Genomic DNA, 18,936 nt, shown 5'->3' with positions numbered 1-18,936 from the left:
GGAAGCAGTGGAATGCAGGAAGAATTGAAATGCATAAACTGATTGGCTCATTGGGAGGCTCACCCAAACTTGTGGTTTGTAGCTTTCTCATTTCTTCAGGATTCTACCTTGCATGACACTTGACACTCCCTTGTATGATACTCTTGCCTCTGATTCTTGGCTTAAATGTGGCTCCAGCGCTGCCCCACCCCACCATGAAATCAAGGTTGAGCCTGTGGGCCAAGACCCAGAGTATTCTGGCACACCTCTTTCTGCACCACCAATAGGTGTAGGGGTGGGTTCAGCAGACACCTGGCAGCAACCTTGGGCTAAGTAACCTGGCCTGGGCTCATTTAATCTCCTGAGGCTAACCTAAGGCAAAGGCCATCCTCCTTCTGATAACACAAGTGTCAGAAATCCAGGACAGCCAAGTAAAGGCTATACATTTGGGGTAGAATGAGGAGGCTTCACACTGGTTCACCTCGGCCTAGGATGCTTCCTGGTGGGGCCTTACTGATCAGAGCAACAACAACAATAGCAATATAGTGGGGGGGCACGGTGTGTGTGTGTGTGTGTGTGTGTGTGTGTGTGTGTGTGTGTGTGTGTGTGTGTAACTGATCACCCCACAGAAAGGTAACAGCCACTTCCTGATTTGCTCATGAGCCACATCTCCTCAGACTTGGAATGTAGTGAACTCCAGACTCCAGCATCCTAAATCTGAATCCTGTAGACCTCAAACTACCAGCATTTGTCCAGATCAGAGGCCCCTAGCACTGGTTAGACACACTACTGTGTGTCTGGGATTTCATTTGTTTCTTTATTAACGCAACTGTCTGGTTTAAGTATCCTTTGCCCACTTTTCAGAGAAGGAGGGTTAGGGATCTTAATGACTCGCCTGGGGTCACAGAGCAAGAAGGCTGTGAAGCAGCTTTAAAGCTGTGTTTGCTGGACAGAGCCCACAGCCCTCCCACTTCGGGGCTTGCTGGAGGGAGATTTTTCTGGGCAAGAGATCTAAAAAGTAAGGATGTTGCAAGATTTCTCTGAAGGACCCAGCATAGAAGTATGCCACCAACTTTGTGGTTTCTGGGCCACTGGTTGCTAAGTGACAGTATTAGACAAGGTGCTGATGAGACTGTTGCCCCTGTGTATGCACGGAGAGGGGGCCTGTAGGGAATACATGCAGTTGTTCCTCTAACTTGTATTTGAGGGTTTTTGTTTTTGTTTTTTAAACAGAGAGAATCTCCTTTCTGACCACTATGTTCTTCTTAAAGCTTAGAAGGACACTTGTTCTTTACAGGAGTGTAAAGCATTCAGTAGGAAAAGAAACGATTTGGGCTATTCTGCCACTTTGCAGTTCAAATATCATTCAGAACACATCTGTTTCTATTTAATTCGTTTGCCTTTTGCAAAACATCAAGGATGATTTTGAAATAAATAAGAAGCAAAATATCCTGTGGAACCAAAGCAGTCTAATATCTGACCAGCTGAAAATATTTTGTTTTGCTTAAGTATGTCCAGAGCAAAAGAAAAAAATGTATAAAAACCTATGGCTAGCCAGACACCTGTGGCTCACGTTTGTAATCCTAGCTACTCAGGAGGCTGAGATCTGAGGATTACCGTTCCAAGCCAGCCCAGGCAGGAAAGGCCGAGAAACTCTAATTTCCAATAAACCACCAGAAAACTGGAAGTGGTGCTGTGGCTCCAGTGGTAGAACACTAACCTTGAGCTAAAGAGCTGAGGGACAGCGCTCAGTCCCAGAGTTCAAGCCCCATGACCGACAAAAACAAACAAACAAACAAAAACTATGGTTAAAGTGTAACTTAATCCTGCAGATGTGGCACACATTTGTGATCTCAGCTTCTCAGGTGGTAGAGGAGAAAAAGGTTGAATGCTTGAGGATAGCTTGGGGCTGTGTAGTGAGACTCTGTCTGATGTTAGATCAGTTAAAGAGCACTCACCTGGCATGCGTGAGGTCCTGGGCTCAATCCCCACCATCATAAATAAATAATGATAAAACTCTAGTACTCTATTAGAGTAGTTCTTTCTCATGAGCTCTGACTTATTTTTATATGTGTGTACTGGGCTTGAACTCAGGGCCTTGCACGCTTGCTTGGCTTTTTGCTCAAGAATGATGATCTACAATTTGATTCACAGCTCTACTTCTTGCAGGTTAGTTGGAGACAAGAGTCTCACAGCCTTTCCTGTCCAGTCTGGTTTCTAACTCATCTCTCAGCTTTCTGAGTAGCTAAGATTAAGGTGTGAGTCACTGGCTCCTCGCCCTGTGAAATAACTTTAAACTAGGATGGCACATAGAATCATCTCAAGGTGCCCACAGAAGATTAACAGAGCCCATTTAGGGACAGGGCAGCAGCTAAAAGTGAAATGTAGAGGGTTCAGATGTATGATATGTGTTAGAAACTCAGTTTGTATGACGTGTATTAGAAACTCAGTTACCACAACCCAGCCATGTACAAGTGGTTCGCAATCTGTTTGTTTAACCACCATCATAGATTTTCTCCTTTGTGTCATGTTATTTTTTTAAAGCAACCTAAACTGTTTTATTGGCTTATTTTACATTTAAAAAATTCTTGAGGGCTGGGAAAGTGGCTCAGTGGTAGAGTGCTTGCCTTGCATGCACAAGACCCTGGGTTTAATTCCTCAACACCATATAAGAAAAAAGCCGGAAGTTGCACTGTGGCTCAAGTGGTAGAGCGCTAGCTTTGAGCTGAAGAGCTGAGGGACAGTGCCAAGGCCCAGAGTTCAGGCCCCACGACCAGACCAAAAAAAAAAAAAAAAAAATTCTTGAGACATAGATCTGCTAGTTAGAGCTTAGAATTGAGATTACGTAGTCTTATTTTACCATATTAGGCTGATTTTATTAAAACCAAAATATAGACATTTGAATTAAACCTCTTAACTATCATATGTGGTACCTTTTTATTTCTGCCTAGGCTGATGAAAGATGAAACCTGGGGAAAGTGGGAGCAGAGGTTAGTTCTTATGAGGAAGTCACCTGAGTTCTTAGGAACTAAACTTTCACTAAGTTGCTGCTGTCTGGGTAGGAGCCACAGGGACACAACTGACCTGAGCCATTTATACTGTCACTTCAGTGTATCCCTAGCTCCAGAAAAATGAAGATGCTACCTTAGCCGTTCCTCTGCTCCTGGAGTATTTGAGTTGGTTACCTTCAAGCCTATTGGACTTGCGTTAATAGAAAACAAACATTCTACCCTAACTTAAAATGACTTAACATGTTATGGAATGACAACTATTCTATAGCATCAAAATAGTCTTACTTGAATTATAATCTCAAAGGATCATGATAGATGCTCTAGCATGGCGTTTGTTTTTTAAAGTAGCAAAATTAATATCTGGAACTCTATTTGACCAGCATAGAAAGGGGAGAGTCTGTGTATGTAAGATATCATTGCATTCTAATTTTATTAGGTATTTGCTGATTGTAGTGCATGAATTAACAAGATGTTAGTCAGTAACTTAAAAACAATTATTTTGTGGAAACAATTCTCATGAATTGCATTAAGAAGAATGAATGGAATGAAGAAAATAGGTACATGTACACATATTATATATATATATGTGTGTATATATAGCAAATGGCATAGCATAATCTGTAGAAATAAAAGAAAAATTGTCTTAGGAAAGATAAGGGTGTCTTTTTGTAAACCATTTCATGCAAGCTGTTACATACCAGCTTTAAAATTAAAAGATTAAAATGGATTTATATTGTTCCTGTGAATATTTTGCATTTTAGTAATCAAACACTGTTCTTGATCTTGTCTTGTTTTACAGGACAATCAGCAAAAATCCACCAATGTGGTCTATCAAGCCCACCACGTGAGCAGGAATAAGAGAGGGCAGGTGGTTGGAACAAGGGGTGGATTTCGAGGATGTACCGTGTGGCTGACAGGTATCGACCTGTATATCTATCAACATATCTATATTTTTATTTATTGAGGGTGTGACACAGTTTAAGAAAATTAGTGTACCATATTCACATGACACATGTTTAATTTAACTTTGAAGGAAGCTAAAAGCTGCCTAGGGAGCCAAAATGTTAGTCTTAATTCTCCCATTATTGAACAATAGAGTTTTATCAAGTTGTAAGAAGTCTGTAGGGGTCAATTTCTCCTCTTTGATGGGATGTGATAGAGCCATCCTCTTTTAGCTCTAAGGAACTCAGGAATCTTTATGCTCATCACTAAATGCATTCACTGGCAGTTATGAATGGGCCTTTCCTAAACTGGACACCAAGCAATTGGATACCAAGGCATGGGTAACCAAGATTTTAGATTTTACAGACAAATAGTCTCATGTGTTTTAATGTTTGACATTCTAGAGAACTGTTTCCTTTACTATACACAAATCTAAGACTCTATAAAGAAGAGCTAGAATATGGGCAAGGATGGAAAAATCCACTTGGCCAATAATTGTCCTTTACCTGTAAAAATAACTTGCCTCCACTAGGTAACCCATTAAGCCTCTCTTTTCTTGTGTTTTTGTAACCACAGAATGTCAAAGTTAAGAATTATTGACAGAACTGAAATTAATGCCTGAGAATCCTAACACTGAGTACCAGTTTGAAAAGTGTTTCCTGGGAATGAGTCAAGCACAAGCCTCGGCTCAAAAGGAAAAGCCAAGTTCATTGTATAGACACAACTTTTCACTTAGGAATGAGTGTAGATGAAGAGTGTGTTTATCCAGCATCTGAAATCAGTGGAGGTGCTGTTTTCTGCTCACAAAGGCAAATAGATTCTAATCTGAGGATAAATTCTAAAGCTAAGGCAGGGCGGGACCTGCCTTGTCCCTTTTTTTGTTATTCTGAGGTGGTTTATTATTTTTTTCTTTTCTGTTCCTGTCCAAATTATCCTTAGTCTTCTTGTATTTTCAACTGTTTGCTTAGTGCCTTTGGTTTCCTGGTTTCACTTACACGTGGACCCTGCATCCAAACAACGTTCTCCATCTTCTGGACAGTCAGGGATACTGAGCTACTTTGATCAAATACATAGTACCTTCTTGTCACAATTCCTGAGAGTTTTACCCCAACTTTCTCCAAGAGACCCGATGCGTAGTAGTACCTACATCTGTATTCCAGAAATTTCCTTCCTGTCATATGTTTGCCTTACTAGTGATGACAGCTTTTGTGTGGGACATACCGATAAATTCTAGTTTCTCTGATGTGATCCTCACTGGAAAACAGAAAAAAAAAACCTAGGAGAAGGAAAAACTATAAAGGTATATTCCTGCTGTGATTTTCTTTTACTATTTAAAAATATCACCTTTTCCCCAATTATTATTTTATTCTTAGGTAAGAGATTAGGGTATTAAACAGACAGACTAGAAGAAACTAAATACTTTAGATCCAGAGACTGAGATTTGAGCTCCAGCTCTGCCTATGACTTTGGAAATACAATTCTCCTTCCTAAGCCTCTTTCTTTATTTGTAAAATAAGCATACAGATCAGCACCTGTCCTATGGACGTATATGAGAACTAATTGCAATAAATTACCAATAGACGCAGCATCGTGCTTTACCCATAGTAAAATTCTCAGTATAGTCTTACCCTAATAAGTTAAAATAAATAAATATAACAACAATCTAGGGCTGGGAAGGTGGCTCAGTGGTAGAGCGCTTGCCTTGCATGCATGAGGCCCTGGGTTCGATTCCTCAGCAACACAGAAGCAAAAAGAAAAAAGCCGGAAGTGGTTCTGTGGCTCAAGTGTAGAGCGCTAGCCTTGAGCTGAAGAGCTGAGGGACAGCGCCCAGGCCCAGAGCTCAGGCCCCACAACCAGACCAAAACAAAACAAAACAAAACAAAAACAAAAACAAACAAAAAAAACCAACAACAATCTAGTTAAATACATTTCCTGAGACTTCTGTTTCCTGTGATCCTCTGATCTCAGCCTCCTGAGTAGCTAGGTCTACAGGAGTAAGCCTTTGGAGCCCAGCTTTTTTTGTAATTGTTAAAAAAATTCCTTTCCACCTTTTCCAATCATATGTTGAATGCTGTCTGACAGTGGCTTGGCAGCATGGACTATTCTTCAGGTTCAGAATTCTCTAGGGCAAGTGAAGTTGTCTAGTGCTTGTCCTCAAAGTGGCTCAAATGTCAGCTCTTAAGTGTGTTTGGTAGGCTGTATTTCTTTTTTCACAGTGTTCTCCCTCATCTAGAAATTACCCTGTGTTCCAACTTGTGCTTTGACAGTGTGATGGACTGCTCATGGTAACTCTATTCTCATGTAAAGACCTTCAAGAATAGTTAGTCCTAAGAGTATGATTATTCCTAAGAGGTCTACATACCAAGGTTAGTATGACTCTCTTCATTCCTATGTTGAGAGTCACTCTGGAGATAGCTTGAAGCCAAAAAACAGTGTGTGAGCATTGAGGTCAGATGGTTGCTTGGTGGCATGTGGCAGGGAAGTGGGTTTGACATTCTCTTGGTCTTTGTGTCTCCCTCCACAAAGCCTACTTGCAACCATCTGAGAGGATGAGACCACCATTATCAGAAATCTAGATTTGAATAAACAACTCTCTGATCTTTACTATGCTCTGCAGGCAAAATAGAACACACAAAAAAATCATATGTAGCCCCTAGATCTCCCTATTTATAAACCACACTTGTTTTGAAAGATTACAATCCTAAGAGGGAGCAAGCTCTCATTTCAAAATTAGAAATAAACAAAAGAACTTGGCTTGCTATGAACTCTACTGTTTTGCATTTGATTTATGATCCATCAGAGAAATGCAATGAGTGTTTAGATACATTCAAAGGACAGATTAGTTCACAATATATCATCATAAACAATTGGAATCACCCCAGTCTGTCTTACCGGTTCTGGACAGGTCTCTCTGGTGCTGGAAAAACAACAATAAGTTTTGCTCTGGAAGAGTACCTCGTCTCCCATGCCATTCCTTGTTATTCCTTGGATGGAGACAATGTCCGTCATGGCCTTAATAAAAATCTTGGATTCTCTCCTGGGGATCGAGAAGAAAATATTCGACGGATTGCCGAGGTGGCCAAGCTGTTTGCTGATGCTGGTCTGGTCTGCATTACCAGCTTCATTTCTCCATTTACAAAGGTAAAAAGATTTGTCACTGAGCATCATCTGACCATAGTGCAAATGTCTTCCAAGTGCTGAGCACAGAGTACGATGGGTTGAAAGGAGCCACCAAAGGAGGCCCTTACTATACACACACACACACATACACACACAGGCTCCCTCAATTCCACTGTTTACTACTGTTTACTTTGTTGGTTATAGAGAATTCCTACATTCCAGATGCCATGGCCTCAGTTAACATAAACCCTTTCACAGTTTCAAAGGGCTTTTTTTCAGAGTTGAAAGAACAAATTCAAACAAAACCTCAAAACCTCTATAATTTCACTTGCCTGAACAAGACTGCTTACCTTGCAAAACACACAGGTGCTTAATGTGGACATCACTGTCACTGTTTTTTTTTTTTTCATATCAGGAAACTGCTGGGAGCTACAAATAATGTGTAATGTGCTTTGAACATATCCTCAAAAAGAAATCTTCCCATGCCACCAGTATAGTAGTCTGACTGTTGTGTTTATCAAAGGGATATTTCTGGACTTTCTAAGAGCACAAGTCTCGAGGATGTCAAACACCAAAGCACACAAGGTTTTGTCATGAACTGTTTCACTATAAAATTTTGTTTTGATCCATTTTTGTTTTAAAATATTACAGACAGTGATTTTATATAGCAGAGAGGCTTGTTCGGTTTATAATCTGGGGGACTAGGAGGCTGGAGAGCATGGTGCTAGAATCTGAGGGCTCGTTGCTGCCTTATGAGGTGTCAGGGGAAATCCTATGACAAAACAGTGCAAAGATGGAGCTCAGTAATCCTCCCATGCCCCAGACAGGGTTTTGTTAGTTACCTACACTGGCCTCCAACCCCTGGATTCAAATAATCCTCCCACCTGAGCCTCCCTCTTGGATACTCCATCCTGATAACCATATCTAGTTTTAATTATTTCCTAAAAGTTCCATCTCCAAAATCCATCAACAGACACATTTGAAAACTATGTTTCCAACACATAAAATTTGGGGGTCAGGCCCTGCGCTGGTGGCTCACACCTGATCCTAACTACTCAGGTGGCTGAGATCTGCCAGCAGGGACAGAAAAGTTCCCATGAGACTTATCTCCAATTAACTGCTCAAAAAACCAGAAGTGGTGCTGTGGCTCAAAGTGGTAGAGGGCTAGCCTTTAGCAAAAAGAGCTCAGGGACAGCACCCAGGCCCCTGAGTTCAAGCCCCACAACCTACCAAAAAAAAAGGATCCAGAGAGCTTCAAACCATAGCAAACCTCTTTTTTACATTCTTCAACATACCATTTTTCAGGATCGTGAGAATGCCCGCAAAATCCACGAATCAGCAGGACTGCCATTCTTTGAAATATTTGTAGATGCGCCTCTCAATATTTGTGAAAGCCGAGATGTAAAAGGCCTTTACAAACGGGCCAGAGCTGGGGAGATTAAAGGTATGTGAAGCAGCTACTTCACCTCTTACAGTTAACTTTCTGAACCTGCTGATCTTCCTATTCTGTCCTCAGAAGTCGGCTAGAAGTTCCAAACTCTGTTTTCCAAAATTGCATATAAAGTATACAACTTGTTACCACATTGTAATATGTTCAGTATGCTCAGAGGCTTGTTAACATGTGGTTCTGAAAAATCTCTTAGGAACTGTTAGCTCAACCATGAGCAGTAAAGTTCAGAGAAGGAGAATGGATAAGTACATTGAGATAGGGAGGGCTGTTCAGTTTATTCTTCTTTCCTTTTTGATGTGAATCAGTTGTAGAGGTATCAGCCTTTACCAGATGTTATTCTTAACTTAGGACTTTATTAAAAATACATATGGCAAGAAGTCAAGGATGGCTGTTGACCTTTTCTGTCATGATACAAATTCTTAGTTTAACACATTATCCCAATACGTGTTATATCTTATTGATTAAAAAAATGATTCTGTTGGTATGCAGGTGATTTATCAGTTAATATCTTGCAGGATTTACAGGTATTGATTCTGATTATGAGAAACCTGAAACTCCTGAGTGTGTCCTTAAAACCAACTTGTCTTCAGTGAGTGACTGTGTCCAACAGGTGGTAGAGCTTCTCCAGGAGCAGGTGAGGGCCTGGCTGTCTCTTACTTAACCTTTATTGACTCTCACTTGCAAGGCAGACACTACTCTCTCACTTGAGGGGCTCTTCCCCAGCCTTTCTTTTTACTTTTTAACTAAATAAAGCCACGAAAGATAATCTGTCCTTTTTTTTATTAAAGCATTCTTTTTACACTTGTCACTTACAATTGTTGTCGATTTCAGAACATTGTACCCCATACTATAATCAAAGGCATCCACGAACTCTTTGTGCCAGAAAACAAACTTGACCATGTCCGAGCTGAGGCTGAGACTCTGCCATCATTGTCAATCACCAAGGTAAGAGGGCACAGGCTGTTAGAGGAGAATCAGGCTTCATGTCAGTCATAATCCATTTACAAACTCTTCTTTTTTTTTTTTTTTGCCAGTCCTGGTGCTTGAACTCTGGATCTGGGCACTGTCTCTGAGCTTCTTTTGTTCAAGGCTAGCATTCTACCACTTGAGCCACAGTGCCACTTCCAGCTTTTTGTGTTTATGTGGTACTGAGGAATCGAACTCAGGGTTTCATGCATACTAGGCAAGCACTCTACCACTAAGCCACATTTCCAGTCCAACAAGCTCTTGATAATAAGGAAGGGATGTATGAGAACCATATAGGGAGTGTCTAAGTCACTTTATTTCTGCCCCCTTTTTTTTTGGTCAGTTGTGGGGCTTGAACTCTGGTCCTTGGCACTATCCCTGCTCTCTTCAGCTCAAGGCTAGCACTCTACCACTTGAGCCACAGCACCACTTCCTGTTTTCTAGTGGTTTATTGGAGATAAGAGTATCAGGAACTTTCCTTCCTGGGCTGGCTTTGGACTGTGATCCTCAGATCTCAGCCTCCTGGGTAGCTAGGATTACAGGTGTGAGCCACCGGTGCCCAGCTTCTGCCCATTTTTTTTTCTCTCATGTCTCCTCTGAACAAATCTCTCCCCAAGACTTGCCACAAAGTAGCTGATAAGTGTCATGAATGGAGGCAGACTTGGAAAGTAACCTCTATATTTGCAGAGGACAGTTTACACAGATGTCACTGTTACTGCAGGGAAGGGTAATAATTTTTTTATGTTTTTATGTTAAAAAATAGTATACAGTGGGGTTACAGTTACATGAGTAAGGTAATGAGTACATTTTCTATCGAGCATTGTTACCTCCTCTTTTGTTTTTCCCCTACCATCCCTTCCCTCCCCACCTCCCCAACTCCCCCCACCAAGTTGTAAAGTTCATTTTCAACATAGTGTCTTGTACATATCATTGTTACAATAGGTCAACCTGTATCCTTGTTTCAGCATTTTGTTATTTCCCTTCCCCTCCCCAAATTAGAAAAATGTATGTACAAGATTCAGGGCACCAACGTTAAATCTGTTAGGAAATGGTAAGACTTGGGAAAAATTATATTAGGTGAAGTAAGCCAGGCCCAAAGAAACATAGGTCCTATAGTTTCCCTTATTTGCAATAACTAGTATAAATTTAGGACAAGCAGAAAAAGGCAAAAACCTATGTACTTATGACCATATAAGATGATGTTAAGTGAAATGAACCCCAAGATAGGTACCCAACTTGTTTTTTATTTCTTGCTATTGTTTTTAATGTATCTAAAATGTACTATGTAATTTTTTTGCTTCTCTTGTATGTTCTTCCCCCATGGTATAACCCCTGTTTTCACTCTATTTAATAATTATTAGTTGGCAGTGATTGAGATACCTCTGTCCAGAAGGCAAATGTCTTTTGATACTGCTAATATTGGTCTTTTATATAACTATAAATGTTTATACCTGTATACAATTTGGATTTTTTGAAACATTAGCCATGCTATCAATTTTGGAGAAAAAGTATCCTGGACAACTGTATTGAGTTGAGAATGTACAGAAATTAATAACCTTACTGGTCTAGAAACATTAAACATTTTTCCCATATGCACAAGAGTGATACATTGTATTAAAATGTAAGGTTTTGTCTGCATAAATTTGATAACAGAAACTAATTTCAGTATTTTTTATTTTTTATTGTTATTATACAGGTGTTGTGCAGAGGGGTTACAGTTACCTAAGTCAAGTAAAGAGTACATTTCTTTTTTGACAATGTCACCCTTTCCCTTGCTCATTCCCAGTTTTCCCCTGCAATTCCCACCACTAGCTTGTATAGTTCATTTTTAACATAGTGTCCAGTGAGTATCATTGCTGCATTTGTTAACCCTTTGTCCCTCCATTTCTGCATCTCCCATTACACTCCCAAAGACAAATTAATGATCAAACAGAACAAAAAGCCAAGAAAACAGAAACAGCAAAAGAAAAAAGAAAAAAAAAACTCCTGTTTCCATTTCCTGGAGTTCATTTCCATAAATATTATTTTGTATAATCAGATGCACACAGGCATTGTGCTTTTCTGTTTTTTGTTTTTGTTTTTTTGGGGTCCGGTCATGGGGCCTGAACTCTGGGCCTGGGCACTATTCCTCAGCTCTTCAGCTCAAGGCTAGCGCTCTACCACTTGAGCCACAGCGCCACTTCCAGCTTTTTTTCTTTTTGCTTATGTGGTGCTGAGGAATCGAACCCAGGGCCTCAGGCATGCAAGGCAAGCACTCTACCACTGAGCCACCTTCCCGGCCCCATAAAGTGGATATTTTTTTTTTGCAAGTCCTGGGGCTTGAACTCAGGGCCTGGGCGATTGTGCCTTTCTGTTCCTCTCTTAAGAGTGTCCTCCTTTAGTCTCACTGTGTGTGAATGCCTAGAGACTTGTATAATTTATTATGTCCCAATATAAGTATTCTTTAAACAATGAGAAAAAAAAAGAAGAAATTTGAAGCACACAAATAGCTGCCTTGATCTAAAGTGATGTGAATGCCTCAGTCTTTTCTCCCTTCAAAGCATACTTTTCTTTGGTCAGTCTGAGGAAAAAGCTGCACTGATTTTACCTAGAAGCTCTAAGCTGCAATCCCAGGCAACTGCTATAAATATGAACTTCTTATGGTTAGCATTAATTGCTTCATACAAGATCAAGTCTTTATTGATGCCTTTTTATTATTCCTTAAAACTCTGGAAATTTGATAAGGGGCAAGGTAAATAGGGAACTTGCTTCAGCTCATGCGGATCCCATACTCTAGTAAGTCATAGACAACTTATCTGTCAATGGATCCCCTGACCTATAAATAAATAAATCCTAAGCACCCTAACACTCTAGGCAAATAAATAAACACATAATAATTACAATGCCGTATTGAGAATTCCTGTAACAAATTGGTCTGAGAGGTGGAAAACTTCAAAAATCTAGTAACTAATTGATTAGGTCACAAGGATGACAGGAGAGGTTTTCGAGTAATGATCCATGAGCTGGGGTATAAGGGTTGAATAGGCCAATGGCCTATCAATAGGCCAATGGATGAAACACAAGCCTGAAAGCCTGTGTGTGCAGACTACACATCGCTTATTAGTATTGTTGGCAAACACGTACCAATTTGGGAAAAGAAGTCCTTCCATGAGTCACCCTGAGGGGCCAGACCTTGAAGGACTTTCAATAAGTATCATGCTAATACTTTTGGAATTTTTCTTACAGTTAGTTGCTTGATCAATTTAATCAGTAAGGTCATCCAGAGAAAAACAAAACAAAATACAGAGTCAAACCAGAATTTGTGTGGGGGAAAAAAATGAACAGTAAAATTTCAATTCCACTTCACATTGTGAGGCTAGTTGTAGCCTAATATGTTCAAATAAATCATCTCTCAATTTGGCATGGTTTTACCCCTCTTCCATAGAAAAGTTCTATACTCACATCAGTCTGGCTTTTAGGTTATAGGCCAGAATAACCTGTAGAAACAGGGAATATAACCTGGGATATATATATACTATAACAGGGAATAGAAAAGGTCTGCTTCATGCCCCTGTTACCTGAATAAGGAAGGAGTGCCCTGGGATGCCTGAGAAACAGGGTTCATGGAATCTTCTCTACTATTTGTGTTTTGCAGCTGGACCTGCAGTGGGTCCAAGTTCTCAGTGAAGGCTGGGCCACTCCCCTGAAGGGCTTCATGAGGGAGAAGGAGTACTTGCAGGTGATCCACTTTGACACACTTCTAGATGGTATGTTTCTTCTTGTTTCTTACTCTATTATTTAAAGAAAAACACTTTTGCTAGAAATTTGCATAACTGTTCATCTTCTCTTTGTCACTCTTACTGTGAAAGTATTTGAATCATTAATGTGAGCTCCATTCTATCCCATGTAAACTTCCATTTTTAACTTTTTTTGTTCTCAAAAGATTATTGATTACTTAAAGATAAGGAAATGCATAATTAAAGTTTTTACTTGCACACATAGTCATAAGAAGGTGTTCCCAACTGCTCTTGGCTTTTCTTGAACGTTCAGAAGCACCATCCCCCAGTGATGGCAGCATTGGGCCAGCCAAGATGCACTCAGAAAGGGTGAGTGCCTGGCCTGGCACCTCCCATTCTCCAATCCCTCCTGCCCAGTGCTGTCACCGCCGCTGCTTTCCTCAGTGAGTGCTGAGGTGTCCGCGTTTAAACCCACTCAGAATATGTCAAGACAGCTTCACTCTCTAAACCTACAGATGCCCATTCTGAGCAGAGGGGTTAAGGACTTTTAGAAAAATGATCTAGTCAAGATTAGAAATGTTACACAAGAATTTAGGACCCTTCTTTGATCGTTTTCTTCCTAAAACTGTCTGAACTTTTCAAATACAGCTTATCTATTTCATGACGTTGGGCCATGGCCATCAAGTGGGGAAGCAATAGGGATTGAGTCACTAGGATTTATAATAATTCTGAATAAGGCTTCAGACCTTTAAGGAAGAAAGATCAGATTGGCCTCTGCCTGGGGAATGGGGCATCGAGTCAGTAGCAAAGCTCATGGATAGTCAAGGGGGATGTTTCTCCCATTACTCCTCTTCCTGAAATTTGAGGCTTTCATTCTTCAGATTAAATAACATTTATTCTGGAATAAAACATTTTCAGACAAATGCTTTATTTCTAGCTTGCCTCGAAACAGAAACAATAATAACAATGCATAGCTGTACAGCATTTCTTTACTTTTTTATTTTATTTTATGTTTTTATTGTAAAAATTCTGTACAGAGGGGTTACAGTTACATGAGCAAAGTAATGAGTACATTTCCTATTGAGCATTGTTGTCTCCTTTGTTTTCCCCCTACTATCCCTTCCCTCCCACCTCCACAACTACACTCCCCTCAAAGTACTTTCTCGGGTATTATTTCATTTCATCCCTACAAAAGCTCTGTAAAACTGACCACTGTTATCCACTTTACAGATGAGATAAGCTGAACTCAGGTTAAGTGACTTGCTCAAGTTCATACCATTTGTAAATGAGACCATAGACCAGAATCCAGAGTCTCCAACATCTTCTGACTCCTGACCTAGTCCTTTGTCTATGCTGGGGTTGCTCCCCTCATGTCCTTTCCAATCGAATCTAGAAGGCAGATGTCTAGACAAGGAAATGTGACATTAACCTGATGTCTTAATTTCAACACATGCTGAACACAACTGTTCCTGAACTCAGCAGCCACTTACATACAAGAGGTTGACTATATGCATGTCCAAACTCACACTATGGGCCAGCGGATGAAGTGGTCCATGGTTAAAGAAGAGTCTCACTGAAAACAGTGCTTTTTACCTTTGCTCCATAAAGAAAAATGCCCAGGTGGCAGATGTGGTTGCAGAGGTCAGTTTTAGTGGAAGTTAGGGGTCCTTAGTTTGTAGTCTCAGACTTCAAGGGGAAAGGGATAGTATCTTCCTAGATGCCACACACCACCAAAATGAGTGGCCTGCATTTTGAAAAGAGAAACAGAGGGCATTTTCCTAGATTGGGATTTTGGCTTTTGATGGGTTCTATGACCCCAGATCATGAAGGTCAACGCATGCCAAAGAATCATTCTGGATAATTTAGGCAAAACTGGCACCTTTCCTCTGATACCATTCTGATTTCATTTTGTGGATATGACATACTGACTTTCTGTTTCTTATTTGGTCCTCAGTGCCCTGAGGTGGAGGAAGTGCTTGCTATTGCTCTCACTTCCCAGGTACTCTTGGTGCGCATTCTCCAGCATTGGCCTGAGATACAAATGCGCTTGTTTTTCCACTACAACTTGAGTCTCCTGGTTCTAATCCCTGCTGGCTCATAAAAAATTCCAGTGCTTTCCAAATATGCCTAAGTGTTTGTGAGAGTCCCTAGAGGGTGTGCCCTGTGCTCTTGGATCAGGCCCATAGCTGTTGCTATGTGCTGTGTGGATCTGTGTGGTTCTCTGCCCCCACAGCAGGGCAGATCCTGCCCAATCACTCCACCATCAAGTTCTTGGTACTGCTGGGGCTGTGGCAGTTAATGGACTATTGCTTTAGTGGAGGGATGGATGTTCCCTTCCCCTGTGTTAACTTTAGTTGAGACTCCCTAGAAGCTTGTTTGTATCGCACAGAATTACTCTTGGGGGCTGGGAAGGTGGCTCAGTGGTAGAGTGCTTGCCTTGCATGCCTGAGGCCCTGGGTTCGATTCCTCAGCACCACATAAGCAAAAAGAAAAAAGCCGGAAGTGGCGCTGTGGCTCAAGTGGTAGAGCACTAGCCTTGAGCTGAAGAGCTGAGGGACAGCGCCCAGGCCCAGAGTTCAGGCCCCACAACCGGACCAAAAAAAAAAAAAAAAGAATTACTCTTGGAATTTGTAAGGATCCCTTATCTTGTAGCTCCAGTGTAGCTATGTCCAGAGAGGTTCAAGCCCAGATTCAGCTGTTCCCATAACCTCTACTCCTTTCCAACCTGCAAGCCCTGTCCTAGGGCTTTAAGACTTCTTTAATCTTATGGAAACTGTCTGCTAGCTGTCCCATCTGCTTCTATAACCAGAGACAACTGGACATATTTACGGAGTCTAATTTATGCAATATAATTAGGACATACTCTGAGCCCTGCCTCACCCCTAAGAAGCATTCTCCGTTCCTAGGTAAACTAATAGCTAGAAGTAGATACTAGGAGCTGGTCGCAGATGGCCAATGCTTGTAATTCTAACTACTCAGAAGGCTGAGATCTGAAAATCATGGTTCAGAGCCAGCCTGGGCAAGAAAGTACATGAGACTCTTATCTCCAGTTAATCAAAAAAAGCTGAAAATGGAGCTGTGGCTCAAGTGGTAGTGTGCTAGCTCAGGGACAATGCCCAGGCCATGAATTCAAGCCCAGACCTGGCACATACACACACACACACACACACACACAAAGATACTAGGGCTATGATGTCCTGCATACCTCTACTATTCTCATTTTAGTTTTGGCCTAACTGAAGGCAGAAAGTCTAAGGAATACGACTGTGAACTGCAAAGCCACCTGGGTTGATTCATATGTTAGTTATGTGCTAGGGACATTGGCCCAATTATTTAGATTCTAGTCTTAGTTCCTTTATCTATAAAATGGGAAAAATTACAGGACCTCCTTCACTGGGATATTGAATACATGAAAGAATGCCTAGTCCAGTGTCTAGCTATCCACATTCTATCCTATCCACATTAGCTATTACCAGGAACTCCTCTTTCCCCTGCCCCCTCACACACACTGACTACAGTTAAGAGAACTTGGAACCTTGAAGAGACTAAGTGGGCTATCCACCATCATATCAGTTTGGAGTAACACCTGTAAGGTCATAAGCCAGCACCGAATCCCTCTTGAGTGCCTCATATACCAGCATTCATCTAGCTGCTGGGGGTAGAATAGTCATAAGGACATATGTATGCACTTGTTGGACAGCCAGTATGGCTTCTCTTCTGAGCCTGAGAGCAATAGTTTCTTCCCACCACATCTGCATCTGTGAAACTTCTTTCTTAAGTCAAAGGACTCTTTCAGTGGAATCAGTGGCAGTGCTTCCAGCAGTTGAAACTGAACTTCTTTCCTCAAAGGGGGTTGGGCTTTTCCTCCTTCTTCCTGGACAAAGCCTGGATGGTGTCCGGAGGAAGCCAGTGGCAACACTGGACTTTCCATACTGAGGCAGAGGGAGTCTCCGGACAGCCCCTGGCTTGACAGCTCTTGGACTAAGGAGGCAGAGTTAAACTTGAAAAAATAATTTCTTTCTCTATTTTTAACTTTATCCACCTCATGAAACTCTGCATTGCCACCATTGAAAATTTGAAATGTTTTGTGTAGCCACTTTTCTCTGTCATTAAACAATGGCGAATTTCTTGGTAATCTACAATGGTTTTTTTTTTAATTCTCGCCATGTCCCCTAAAAACTATTTGTTCATTTTCTCAAAAGTTCAATTTCTCCCTCAATTTAAAGATAAAGCTCAGTCTATTTAGTCCAAAAACAAAGGCAAAACATCTCCAAAGCAATCATGTGTTACGGTAATTGTAAATTGTTACTTCATCAATTACTCAAAAAAAACTCTTTATCTTAATACCAATATGTCACTTTATCTCTCACTGGAGAGATAGTTCCAAGGGTGTTTTAGACTCTCTTATAAATGTCATACCCAAGCTAAAAACTGGAATAAAGCTTATGTTGACTAATGGGATCAAGACATAGCTGCCTTTGAGAAATCATCCTTCGATGGCTCTGCACATGTCACCCACACTTTCTATGCACCAACACCTCTAAAGTTTGACACAGGCCAGCCCACTGAACCCGGATAACACCACTGTGAAGATGTTCTGTCCACACAGAAAGTAAGTTTTAGAAAGGTTAAACAACGAGTTATTTGAAGCTTAGATTCACATCCATATTTTTCTGGCTCTACCTAGTGCTTCTTTTACTGAGCATACTTTGATTCCCTCTAAACTTTTGGGATTTCTAGGACATTCTAGGGAACTTTGCCTTTGTATTTTGTCTCAAAATATGGTTGTTACATTACACATTTGCAAAAGATAAATTCTTGCTGAAATTAAAGGGGCTATTAACAATGCTTTGGAGTACAGTGAACAATATTCTATACAAATTCTGACATTACCAGATTTTTGCTGGCATCCTGTATTTTTCAATGGTTTAACAAAGAGCTCGGGGTATTTTTTATGTTGTCTATGTAAAATGCCATAATAGGAACTTTTTCCTTGACATTGCTTTAAAATTATTTTGATGGAGAGCTGAAATATGTTTCTTATGTTTGTGTTTCTCTAGGCGTGGTCCTTCTTGGTATGTACTTGAACTTTCCAAGTAGCTAAATTACTATAATTAGATATATTAATTTAAAATTGTTAAAGAGATAACAAAAAATCTAAATTAACTAGCTGGAATTGTTATCAGTTCATGATCCAACCAGTTATAGTAAAATAATACTTTGCTACACTTTTTCTATTGTTTGGAGTACAAACAACAGGAAACTTCTAGATCAGATGCAACTATTGTTTATAATGTGCTCAGCCAACAGTATTAAACATGCTTCTAAATTATGACTGCGCATTTTATTCCTGAGTTCTTTTAAATTTATAACTGCTTGCAATGACTGTTGTTCCACTTGTAGTTTAATAAGTCTGGACATACTTTTCCAAAGTGTTTTCCAAACATTCAAAATTGGCAAATCCACATTGGATACTATTTAAAGTGGATGTACCTGGTTGGATTGTGTGAGTTTGTACTTCTTTCATTGGTGATGTATGATTATGCATGAATTTAAATTCGAGCTATCATAATTGATAGTTCTAGAAATGGAAATAAATGTAGATCTCCAGTGACTGCAAATGCCTGCATTGTACCAGAATGAAAAGGTAAAATTTTGAAGATATTATTTATCTCTGGTATTGTGTTTGTCATTGATATTCTTTTCAAAGCCTAGGTATGCAATGAAGATTCTTTTCTTTTTCTTTTTTTTT

The 18,936-nt window shown here is 40.4% G+C and overlaps 1 protein-coding gene across 2 annotated transcripts in view; it reads left to right on the top strand.

Annotated features, from left to right (window-relative positions):
• Positions 1-18,936, top strand: part of Papss2 (3'-phosphoadenosine 5'-phosphosulfate synthase 2) — a 74,799-nt gene that overhangs the window by 37,848 nt on the left and 18,015 nt on the right. The window contains exons 2-8 of one of the 2 annotated variants that reach the window (XM_013017240.1): positions 3,790-3,907; positions 6,838-7,073; positions 8,358-8,496; positions 9,018-9,136; positions 9,334-9,447; positions 13,103-13,214; positions 18,245-18,259. In XM_013017240.1, coding sequence (XP_012872694.1) covers positions 3,790-3,907; positions 6,838-7,073; positions 8,358-8,496; positions 9,018-9,136; positions 9,334-9,447; positions 13,103-13,214; positions 18,245-18,259 — 853 coding nt within the window. The remainder of the gene's footprint in view (positions 1-3,789; positions 3,908-6,837; positions 7,074-8,357; positions 8,497-9,017; positions 9,137-9,333; positions 9,448-13,102; positions 13,215-18,244; positions 18,260-18,936) is intronic. The other variant, XM_013017241.1, reaches the window with a different exon arrangement.

Source organism: Dipodomys ordii, unplaced genomic scaffold (assembly GCF_000151885.1).
Source record: "Dipodomys ordii isolate 6190 unplaced genomic scaffold, Dord_2.0 Scaffold34, whole genome shotgun sequence".
Taxonomy (NCBI): domain Eukaryota; kingdom Metazoa; phylum Chordata; class Mammalia; order Rodentia; family Heteromyidae; genus Dipodomys; species Dipodomys ordii.
This window is presented reverse-complemented; position numbering and strand designations above follow the sequence as displayed.